Below are 12,481 nucleotides of genomic sequence, written 5' to 3' on the forward strand. Positions count from 1 at the left end.
AGACAATTATTCTTTCGAAATTGTTCTGCACTCTACTTTGCTGAGTATCCTACAAACAAAGCAATAACTACGGTACACAGATTTAACCCTTTCAGTGCTACTGCTGATGAAAGTGTGCAGGCACCAGCGATTCTAAACGTGTGGAGAGTATGTGTGGGAGCAACCATCAGGAACTCTTGCCCGACCAGGGCACAGCCCCGCCCCTGGGCCGGAATGATGGCAAGCTCGCCGGCAGACTCACCGATTGGCCGGGGCTGCCTGTCACTCGAAGGAGCTGATGTATGTCAGTGAGGAGGACGAGAGATTTATTCACAAAAAGCCACATGTACGTGTGAGCGCAGGCAGCGTTAGGGCTGCTCAGTCATTGCAAAAACACTTGCAGACAGATACACTCAACACAAGGGAAGGGCGATAGCAGCAGCTTCAATATTCCTGCAACTAGAGGGAGAGAGCCGGCTTCCTGCAGCATCGTGAAAGCAGTGGATTCCCTTTCAGCACTGGAAATCGACTGGCAACACAGCGACTAAAAGCGGCTCCAGGAGCCCAGCACAGAGTCTGTGGAAAGCAGCTGGAAGTCCAGCTTTCAGCCGGGGCTTTCGCTACCAATGTACCTGTTAACACCAGCCGAGCCCCTGGCCAGTCGCAGCGCGCCCCCGAAACTCGCTGTATTGTGAACCCAGTCTTTTATTTATTATTGAATTATTCGCACCCACACTCCATCGAAAACTTTTCATCAGGTGCTCCAACTAAAAGGGACAGTTTCTTCCGTTAATATTGAAAAAGCAACAAGGGGAAAAAAGCAAAATGCAGGTTTTGGAGGATGCAATGGACCCTTTACTATCTGGGGGGTCCTTTTGCAGAAAAGTGCTTGCAGTTTTTCAACTTCTCATATTGATGGGACTTCGCCACAAGGCACGTTAGACTTGTCCTTTTATGTCATCCTGAGTGTATAAATTGGAATGTGAATATGTGAAACAGGTCGTATTGCAATTTTGCAATTCTGGTACAAATTCATTGCAGTATTTCTGTGCATATTTATTGTTCCTTGCTTCTGTCTTTTAGAATGACTTTGCTGGTGAAGCCATTCACGTTGCAACTGCTGCTGCACGAGCTGGAGGTGAGAAGCCAGTCCATCATCATCTGTCAGCGCTTGGGTGGCTGGACCTGGGTGATAACAGCGGTGAGTGTTATGAGTTTGAGCGTGATAAAGGATGTCACTGCTGCCGCCACCATGCCAATTTTCGAGCATATTGCGTACAGGTTTACGTGGCGAAACAAAATCATAGCTTGTCATTATAATCAAGCTCCACGTTTAAAAATACAGCGAGAAACGCCAGAGGGTGCTCCAACACACAACTTGAGCAGTAAGGAGCTGTAGTCACTGAGCATTGAATTGAGAAAGGTATTTCGGGTACTCAGCTGGAACTCCTCGGCCCTGGCATTAGGCATTATGGCTGAACCACTATAATTACTTGTAAATATTGAACCAGTACTAATTGTGATTTTTGCAGAAAGTTCTGTGCAATGAAATCAATTGTTTAAGAGTCAACTCAGATAAGAAAAAGCAACATGCAAGAGATGGTAGCTCTCCGAGATAAAAACTGACTCAGATTGTTTGCAACTTAGTGCCTGATTTCACCCCAATGTGAGTTTTCATCACATTGTGGTGTCAAGTAGATCTCTTGGCCTTGCCTCAGACCTTCTGTTAAAAATCCTCATCCATACCTTTGTTACCTCTAAACTTACTTATTCTGACTAAAAACCAAAAGAAGTGCGGATGCTGTGAATCAGGAATAAAAACAAAGTTGCTGGAAAAGCTCAGCAGGTCTGGCAGCATCTGTGAAGGAGAAAACAGAGTTAATGTTTCGGTTCTGGTGACTCTTCCTCAGAACCGATGGTGGCTGGGAAAACATCAGTTTATATGCAAAAAATAGGGAGGTGGGTAGGGTAGGGAGTAAACGATAAGATAGAGCCCAAAGAGAGAAAAAGACAGTTGGACAGAAAAAGGAGCTGCTCACAATCAGGCTGGGAGGGTGAATAGTTATTAATGGGCGCTGTTAGTGACTAATGGGGGAGTTGGGAGAAAGGGGGGCGTTGTGAGTCCCCCTTAGCAGTCTTAGGCAGCAGTTTATTCCACGCATGAAAGAAGTACTATTCACTAAATCTGACTGTATAGTTGATATTAAACTCATACTGTAGAGTGTGATCTATTTTAGCTGAACACCTCTGGTTTCAATGCATCCTCAAACTGTGAACATCAGTTGATTGAACCAATTCATGCTGCATATAAAGGGCATTGAAAATGCTAATAATGCCATGGAAATTTCTTTTGCATTAAAATATGCCAACACATATTTCCCGTGTAAAAACAACGTGGTCTTTTACATGGCTGAATGCCTTAGGGGAATATTGAGTTTATTTTTAAACTTCCATGTCTCCCCATACTCTTGTGGACGTGCTTTAAATAGAATGTCATGTGTTGTTTTTAAAGGTACTGGTAATGATTTCTCGAAAGTCCCAGATAAGTTTATGTTTTTAAGTAGAATGTATGATGCAGCACTTAAAATGTGAAACAACTGTGTAGCATGGTGGCTGATTAACTTGTAGCCATTGTAATGTTAAAGTGAAGAAGGGTTGGAATGCTAAACCCTCAGGTTTGAAATGCTGTACAAATGCTCTGGAAATGAACTCACTTTGTTAGGTTTCAAGAATTTGGTTGTTCAAGTGTCATGTACATCACTAAATGCATGCTTAATTCATGAAGTAATCCTTCATAGTGTGTATGTTCAGCATCATTACATAGAATAATGAATGGGATTATTTTCCTCCATAATTATTCATTAAGTAGATTATGTATCCTTGGAAACATGAGTTTTGATTTACATGTGAGCTAAATTACACAATAAAAGCACAATCACAAATCAAACATGTTATGGCACTAGCCCTGGTTTTTGAACTGATTGTCCAACTCATAATGAGAACAGTAGGCACTACGTTCCTGTTGAAAAATCACCAAAGAACACCTACACTCTTGTTCATGCAACCCAACATCTGCTTTCTTTCTCAAATATTTACACGTTTTAGCATGGCTGATACTAATCAGTCGGTCATTTTTAATGTTTTGCTTACATAATTTAGAGGAGACTCATATGAATACCGTCGTTGCTGAAAATACTTTCTTGATTAAGCTATAACCTCAATTTTCCCATTTTATATAAAATAATCTGATAGCTGGATGCCATTGCCTTACCTGCTGTATTTATGAAGAAACAATTAATCATTAATAAAAAGACATGAAATTGCTAGTTCATATCATTTGATGTAATAAATCCTGCTTTCTGTATCTTGTTTCGGCTATAAATTTACTGATCACCTGGAGAGGCAAGGAATTTGGATAACTTTCTGCAAATGCTCACTATTCCATCATTTCAATATATGTTCTGTCAAGATTAAAACTTAAATTCTGCTCATGCCTACAACATTTATGTTGTAACTTTAGTAGAGTAAAGGCACTTATAGGGGTGTGGTCAGATGAACTGCGATCTAAGCTATTTCAGCTGTTTCAGACCTAGGCACGAAACACTTATGTATTAGTACATTTAGAATTCCAGAATTTGGCACTTGGTATTGTGTTGAGCTGAACAGATTGAAACCTCCAGGTTTAATTATCTTATTTGTACTAAGCGACCTGATATGTTTTGAAGCAACAAATTGAAGTGTTATTGGTACACTGAGGTGTGAAAGGATGAAACTTGCAATTTATATGCTCCTGCCTGTTGTCCAGTGAACCTGTTAAGAATTGCATTTCTGAGGACTGGAATGTGCTTGGCTGTGATACCACTCTTAGTTAGTAATACTTCATGTCTGTACTTCCAAAAGAAGAGTGACCACTTGGTTAGGAACTGATGTTTCAAGTAGAGTAAGTAGTTCCAAGATTTTGGGAAGAAGACAATAACAAGTTATACCAAAATGACTGTTACACAATTATAGAGTCATAGGGTCATACAGCATGGAAAAGGACCCTTCGGTCCAACCAGTCCATGCCGACCATTATCCCAAACTAAACTAGGTCCACCTGCCTGCACTTAGCCCATATCCCTCTAAATGTTCCTTTTTCATGTATTTATCCAAACGTGTTTTAAACATTCTAACTATACCTGCAGGCACCTCTTCCTCCAGAGTTTATTCCACCCATGAACCACTGTCTATGTTTAAAAAAAAGCTTCCCCTCACCTTTAAAACGTGTCCCCTCGTCTTGAAATCTCCATCTTATGGATAAGACACCTGCCATTTACCTTGCCTATGCCTCTCATGATTTTGTAAACTTCTACAAGGTCACCCTTCAACCCCCTACACTCCAATGAAAAAGTCCCAGCCTGTCCAGCCTTTCCTTAGAACAAGATAATCAAATGTGAGGCTGGATGAACACAGCAGGCCCAGCAGCATCTCAGGAGCACAAAAGCTGATGTTTCGGGCCTAGACCCTACAACAGAGAGGGGGATACGGTGAGGGTTCTGGAATAAATAGGGAGAGAGGGGGAGGCGGACCGAAGATGGAGAGAAAAGAAGATAGGTGGAGAGGAGAGTATAGGTGGGGAGGTAGGGAGGGGATAGGTCAGTCCAGGGAAGACGGACAGGTCAAGGAGGTGGGATGAGGTTAGTAGGTAGGAGATGGAGGTGCGGCTTGGGGTGGGAGGAAGGGATGGGTGAGAGGAAGAACAGGTTAGGGAAGCAGAGACAGGTTGGACTGGTTTTGGAATGCAGTGGGTGGAGGTGAAGAGCTGGGCTGGTTGTGTGGTGCAGTGGGGGGAGGGGATGAACTGGGCTGGTTTTGGGATGCGGTGGGGGAAGGGGAGATTTTGAAGCTGGTGAAATCCACATTGATACCATTGGGCTGCAGGGTTCCCAAGCGGAATATGAGTTGCTGTTCCTGCAACCTTCGGGTGGCATCATTGTGGCAGTGCAGGAGGCCCATGATGGGCATGTCATCTAAAGAATGGGAGGGGGAGTGGAAATGGTTTGCGACTGGGAGGTGCAGTTGTTTATTGCGAACCGAGCGGAGGTGTTCTGCAAAGCGGTCCCCAAGCCTCTGCTTGGTTTCCCCAGTGTAGAGAAGCCACACCGGGCACAATGGATGCAGTATACCACATTGGCAGATGTGCAGGTGAACCTTTGCTTAATATGGAAAGTCGTCTTGGGGCCTGGGATAAGGGTGAGGGAGGAGGTGTGGGGGCAAGTGTAGCATTTCCTGCGGTTGCAGGGGAAGGTGCCGGATGGCGGAAGTGTCGGAGGATGATGCGTTGTATCTGGAGGTTGGTGGGGTGGTGTGTGAGAACGAGGGGGATCCTGTTTGGGTGGTTGTGGCGGGGGCGGGGTGTGAGGGATGTGTTGCGGCAAATGCGGGAGATGCGGTCAAGGGCGTTCTCAACCACTGTGGGGGGAAAGTTGCGGTCCTTGAAGAGCCTGGACCTCTCAGTCTCCATCTCAGGCAACCAGCTTGTAACTGATGTCCATTTCAAGCCCACCGACTCCCACAGCTACCTAGAATACGCCTCCTCCCACCCACCCTCCTGCAAAACTTCCATCCCCTATTCCCAATTCCTCCGCCTCCGCCACATCTGCTCCCACGATGAGGCATTCCACTCCCACACATCCCAGATGTCCAAGTTCTTCAAGGACTGCAAATTTCCCCCCACAGTAGTCGAGAACGCCCTTGACCGCGTCTCCCACATTTCCCGCAACACATCCCTCACACCCCGCCCCCGCCACAACCGCCCAAAGAGGATCCCCCTTGTTCTCACACACAACCCCACCAACCTACGGATACAATGCATCATCCTCCGACACTTCCGCCATCTACAATCCAACCCCACCACCCAAGACATTTTTCCATCCCCAGCCTGGTCTGCCTTCCGGAGAGACCACTCTCTCCGTGACTCCCTTGTTCGCTCCACACTGCCCTCCAACCCCACCACACCCGGCACCTTCCCCTGCAACCGCAGGAAATGCTACACTTGCCCCCACACCTCCTCCCTCACCCCTATCCCAGGCCCCAAGATGACTTTCCACATTAAGCAAAGGTTCACCTGCACATCTGCCAATGTGGTATACTGCATCCATTGTACCCGGTGTGGCCTCCTCTACATTGGGGAAACCAAGCAGAAGCTTGGGGACCGCTTTGCAGAACACCTCCGTTCGGTTCGCAATAAACAACTGCACCTCCCAGTCGCAAACCATTTCCACTCCCCCTCCCATTCTTTAGATGACATGCCCATCATGGGCCTCCTGCACTGCCACAATGATGCCACCCGAAGGTTGCAGGAACAGCAACTCATATTCCGCTTGGGAACCCTGCAGCCCAATGGTATCAATGTGGACTTCACCAGCTTCAAAATCTCCCCTTCCCCCACCGCATCCCAAAACCAGCCCAGTTCATCCCCTCCCCCCACTGCACCACACAACCAGCCCAGCTCTTCCCCTCCACCCACTGCATCCTAAAACCAGTCCAACCTGTCTCTGCTTCCCTAACCTGTTCTTCCTCTCACCCATCCCTTCCTCCCACCCCAAGCCGCATCTCCATCTCCTCCCTACTAACCTCATCCCACCTCCTTGACCTGTCCGTCTTCCCTGGACTGACCTATCCCCTCCCTACCTCCCCACCTATACTCTCCTCTCCACCTATCTTCTTTTCTCTCCATCTTTGGTCCGCCTCCCCCTCTCTCCCTATTTATTCCAGAACCCTCACCCCATCCCCCTCTCTGGTGAAGGGTCTAGGCCCGAAACGTCAGCTTTTGTGCTCCTGAGATGCTGCTGGGCCTGCTGTGTTCATCCAGCCACACATTTTATTATCTTGGATTCTCCAGCATCTGCAGTTCCCATTATCACTTTCCTTATAACTCTCCATTTCTGATGATGTATTAGTTAATCTCTTCTGCTTCTGTATAGGATGAAACATTGATTGAAATGAATCATAAAAGATTAGTAAGCTATGGATCAGAAAGGTAAAACACATGCACCTTACAGAAGTATTAGTTTCAATTATTTTTAATGATTTGTGCTACAATGTTTACTTGAATGGTTTTTGTGTTTCTTGACAGTTCGCTTTGTATGAGAGTTATTTTTCCATGAGTGACTTAAACTAAAGAGTTGCATTAAAGGAAAGCCAATGACCTTTCATTGTTCATTCCACACCAAAAGCATTGTCTGACTCTGTTGTAACTCGTTTTAAATAACTGAGCCATGGAAATTCAGGATACAGCTTCATGGTTTTGATTTTCTCAAATGGAAAGTTTGCATTTCAGTTGACCCCAGAAGCACTTGCTAAGCAGCATTGACAGATGCACCCTTCAGGAAAGAAAAACTGAAATTAAGGTTCCCTACCCCCACCATGCCTTTCACTCCACATACAAAGCTCTTAGAATTAGAAAGCCTAAGACAGGTTGTCAGCAGTCATGATTTTGGAATATTGTGTGAACAGGATGAGAAAGGGCAATAGGTCAAGTAGGTGAGAAATTCTGCCTAATTTCTCAGTTACTAATTGGTTTCCTGAAATACCAAAACGTGTGAGTTCTATGTTCATGGTCCCTTAAGGGCTTCACGTGACCTTCAACTTACAATTTGGCTTGCATGTTTCAGTAGGTGCATGAACCCTTCTGCACCAGGTACCAGTAGCTATGGTGCATATTGACTTTTGAATAATTCACTATCAATTTTTGATAGGTACCTGTCCCAATAAGCATACAGCCATACATTTAGCTTTATTATGGAATTTATTTTGGTCCTTGGTCTCATTTCACCATGTCAGATTCTTTTTGTAATTCGTCTGGACTGGTGTGGCAGAAGATGTCTGCTCATGCTGCATGCATTTCTTTGTTTATAATGTTTTGATTATAACTATTTTCAAAGTTTTGACTCTTTTTATTGCAAATGTGCATTGGTTTTCATATTTTTCAATTTGTGATATTTAAAAATGTGTTTAGTTCTGGGAATGATCAAATATGGACAGTTACTTATAACATTATTAATAAAAATTAATGAAGTATTCAGTAACATCAAGCTTGAAGGGATTTTAGGGAGTGTATTAAAGCCCAAATCTTACAAGAAGTATTAAAAAATGATTTTGACTGATTACAAAGAAAAGAATTGAATCATAGAGAACATTTTTGTTAGGTGCTGTTGGGTTAGCTTTCAGACCAACACATTAACAGATATGGTTTTATTTTTGCAGAATATGAAATTGTGACTCCATATGAAGCTGACAGCAGTGGTGATTATGTCTCTCTCTCAGTAATCCATCAACAGAGAAAGAAGCGATCCGTTCATAATGTTGATGATGAATCCCTCTACTTCAAACTCAATGGGTTTGGTCAGGACTTTCATTTGGAGCTAAGAACTTCTGAGGGCTTCATGCCCCCTGGATTTACAGTTCAGACTTTAGGAAAACAAGGCTTAAAATCTGTAGAGCATTATCGTCCAGAGGAGCTGTGCTTCTATCAAGGTGCTTTAATATCACATAACAAATCTTCAGTGGCACTTTCTACATGCAAAGGCTTGGTGAGTGAAACAAGCTACTGTAAAGCTACTAAGTAATCGTTTTAGCCAGGGATTTTAGGAAGGCAAGAAGTTAAGCTTTCTTCCAAAGGGAGACTGTTTTGCAAACTGCTGTTTTTTCAAATATAGGACAAGTTGTGTGACAGCAGGAACAAAAACAGAAGTTGCTGGAAAAGCTCAGGTCTGGCAGGATCTGTGAAGTAAAATCTGTTAACGTTTCAGGTCTGGTGACCCTGCCTCGGAATGCAGGAACAAGAACGGAAGACCCTTCTAAGGAAGTGTCACTGGACCCGAAACATTAACTGATACTTTTCTTCACAGATGCTGCCAGACCTGCTAAGCTTTTACAGCAACTTCTGTTTTTTTGTTTCTGATTTACAACATCTACAGTTCTTTTTGTTTTTATTTTGTATGACAGCAGGCCCATTATTTATTATAGCACAGTATTTATCAAAATGCTTTTAAAAACCTTACAGATAGAAAATTTATTCTGGCAAAATCTATTCAATAATTCCGAATGTTGAATTGCTGAAGTCAATGAAATCTTTGACTGAATTGGCAAATTATTTACTAAATTGAGTGATTTAGTGATGTGATAGACTTCTTAATATTTTGGTACTACCCTTTGCCCAAACGGATAGCACATATTGTTAGTCAGTTTTACTCTATGCTTTGAAATAATGGCTGATGAAATGAATTGGTTATGTTTAATAACAATTACAAGTTTCACTTGAAAATTCAAGATTCCTAACCTGCTGTATTCACTATTTTCTCTCTGCGGACATTCATTCTCTGTATCAGTGTGGAGCTCACTCCAAAAAAGATGATTTTCTGACAGTTACCTTCAGTGTTCAAGGACAAATGACAGTCATGATGATAATTGCACAAATAGATCTATTTATTTTTTCAAAATGAGTGGAAACCATCTTATCCTGTTACTTAGGACCAAATATAATTTCTAGTAGGATACCAGCAGGAATAGGCTGTGTTCCTACTGGGGAGCCAAAGTCATTTTTTGTTTAGATTTGGTGTCCTGACAAATTTTATTATATTTGACAACTTTTTCAACATTACCATATGCACTTATTCCTCATCTGCTGATTTATAAACCAGACTCCATCATTTTATTTCCCATTGTCCTCAGTAAACTGATTGCTTGGCCCTTCATAGAACGTAGGAGAGGTATTTGAGATTTTTTCATTACTTGCTTGAAGTCTGTGCCCCGACCCTTGTGGATAATGAGGACAGAGTGAAATACTTCAGAATGTAAACATTCCAGTGCATTTCACAGAAGTGTCATAACACAAAATTTGGCACTAAATTACAAAGGAGACTTTCGGACATGTGACCAAGAGATTAGTCAGAGGAACAAAAACAGAAATTGCTGGAAAAGCTCAGCAACTCTGGCAACATCAGATCAGGAAGGGTCACTCAGCCTGAGCCATTAACTGTCATTTCTTCGCATGATGCTGCCAGACCTGCTGAGCTTTTCCAGCAATTTCTGTTTTTGTTTCCGATTTACACCATCCACAGTTCTTTTAATTTTTAATTAGTCAACGAGATAGGTTTTATGGGATGACTTGAAAGGAGAGAAAGACAGAAGGGTTTCAGGAGGCAATTTTGTAGCTTAGGAACAATATAACTGAACACGGAAATCAGTGGTGGAACAGTGAAAATTGAGATGTGCCAGAGGTGTGAATTAAAGGAGCAGAGATATTTAAGAGCATTTTAGGACTCGTAGATGTTACAGAGATTTGGATGAAATAGGACAAAGAATTATTTCAAAACAAGAATGAGAATTTTATAAATTGAGTATTTGCAGGACTGAAAATTAACACAGGTCAGCAAACAGAAGGTCGATAGGTAATCTGGACTTGGTATAATGTAAGATACAGATGTAAGAGTTGTGAATTGTTTGTCCTTCTGAAGCTTATGTGACCAGTGCTTATCACCAGAAGAATAAAGTTATGACATGGTGAGCTATAATTACTATTTCCCTGCAGAGAGTTTCAATTGAAATACTCATTAGTCTTGTTTCTGTTTTTCCAGTACTCTTCCTGAGTACTGCTCAGGAGAACCTTCCCCAGACAAACTATTGAGAAGCATTATCCAATCAAGCCATAAAAATGACATGAAACCAATAGCATAAATGATTTGGTTGTGGTAGCCTTGAAATGAATCATAAATGTGTATGCAGCCTTATTCATATCGGCAGCATGTAAGAATACAGCCAAAGCTTTACTTTGTGATCTCTTGGATGTTGTTCTGTTCGTAAGTGGAAATCATATGATCCCAGCTGATTATACTTTAGAAGAAGTCAGATCCCTAGGTGAAAACTGGCTTGTTTGATTTTTGTTAAAATTTAGTTAGTGTATGTGGTACAGAGACATGTTCACATGTGGAAATGGCTTTTCTTTTACAATGAAATAATAGTTTATTGCACAAAGTTTTTTTTTAAATTGAACTATAGAATATAGTGAACATAAAACATAACAAAACAAAGTTTCAACTTGTTTTGTGAAATTAACTATTCCAGTAATGCAAGTTCAGAGAAATTGCACATCAATCTCTGCTCTTAATTTTTGACATAATTCACACCTTGCTGTTTCTTTGCTGTGAACATTGAACAAAAAACTGAAAGAACTGAGGTTATTGGAAATCAGAAACAAACCTGGAAATTGGTAAAAAAAAAACTCGGTGGGTCTGGCTGCACCTGTGGAAAGAAAGCTGAGTTAATGTTTCGGGTTCAGTTCTGAAGAAGTGTCACTGGACCTGAAACTTTAATTCTGCTTTCTCTACACAGATGCTGCTCGACCTGCTGAGCTTTCCCAGCAATTTTTGTCTTTTGTTGCCAATGAAAATTGGAATTCATAAATTACTGTTTGAAGAAGACTGGCAAAGTTTTCCCAGTGTCCTGTTGTCTGTTGCTAAATGCCCTTAAGAAGTTGGTTTAGCTGTTTTTTGGATCTGCTGCTGTCCATTTGCACAGATGTGCTGAGCTCCCCCTTCATTGAGGATGGACCCTCCTACTCCAATGAGTATTCATTGCCATTGATAATTGGATGTGGTAAGTCTGCAAAGCTTAGATCTGATCTGTTTGTTGTGGAATTGCTCAGTCCTCACTATTTGCGATAGTGTTGGGGTTAGGGTTAGGGCCAGGGTAAATTGCTACTTATGCTGCTTGCAGTGCATGTAGTCCTACTGTGTAGCTTCACCACAATAATGCCTTATTTTTAGCCTGCTGATACTCTGGTTTTGCTCCCCTGCATTCTTCATTAAACCCTGACTTGATGGTAATGTTAGAGTAGGGCGTATGCAGAGCCATGAGGCGAGAGACTATGTTGAATTACAGTTCTGCTACTGCTGATGGCCCACAACATCTCATGAATACTTGTTAATGAGTTGATAGATCTATTCAAAGTTACCTTATCTTTTACGTGGTATTGCCACAGAATGTAGAGAGTTTCTCATAACTCCATTACCACAAGGACTATGCAGTGTGCACTCTTGCCGATACTATCATGGAGAGATGCATCTGTCATTGGCAGTTTGCCGAAGATGAGGAGAAGAACGTTTTTCCCTATTGTCTGTTCTTTCATCACCTGCCACAGACCCAGTCTTGCAGCTCTGTCATTTAGGACTCAAGCAGTTCAGTATGTAGTGGTTCAGCTGAGCTACTCTTAGTGAGGACATTAATGGTCCCCACCCAGAGTACATTCTGCGACCATGTCACTCTCAGTGTTTCCTCCAAGATGTTCAATGTAAAGGAGCACTGATTAATCAGCCAAAGGAGGATGGTATATGATAGCCCACAGGAGGTTTCCTTGTCCATGTTTGACCTATATTGCACTTCTTGGAGTTTTGCTATATATAGAATAAGTTCCACATTCATTGCTGCAGTAACTATAATTCAAAGGAAGTACTTTGGGATG

At 42.3% G+C, this 12,481-nt stretch overlaps 1 protein-coding gene across 1 annotated transcript in view; it reads left to right on the forward strand.

Annotated features, from left to right (window-relative positions):
• The first annotated feature begins 335 nt into the window (after window positions 1–335).
• The window catches only part of LOC125460264 (A disintegrin and metalloproteinase with thrombospondin motifs 16-like), a 233,485-nt gene continuing 221,339 nt past the window's right edge, over window positions 336–12,481 (forward strand). Inside the window, exons 1-3 of the mRNA XM_048547520.2 lie at window positions 336–912; window positions 1,063–1,180; window positions 8,227–8,552. Coding sequence (XP_048403477.2) covers window positions 805–912; window positions 1,063–1,180; window positions 8,227–8,552 — 552 coding nt within the window. The 5' untranslated portion in view covers window positions 336–804. The remainder of the gene's footprint in view (window positions 913–1,062; window positions 1,181–8,226; window positions 8,553–12,481) is intronic.

Source organism: Stegostoma tigrinum, chromosome 2 (genome assembly GCF_030684315.1).
Source record: "Stegostoma tigrinum isolate sSteTig4 chromosome 2, sSteTig4.hap1, whole genome shotgun sequence".
In the NCBI taxonomy this organism is placed as follows: domain Eukaryota; kingdom Metazoa; phylum Chordata; class Chondrichthyes; order Orectolobiformes; family Stegostomatidae; genus Stegostoma; species Stegostoma tigrinum.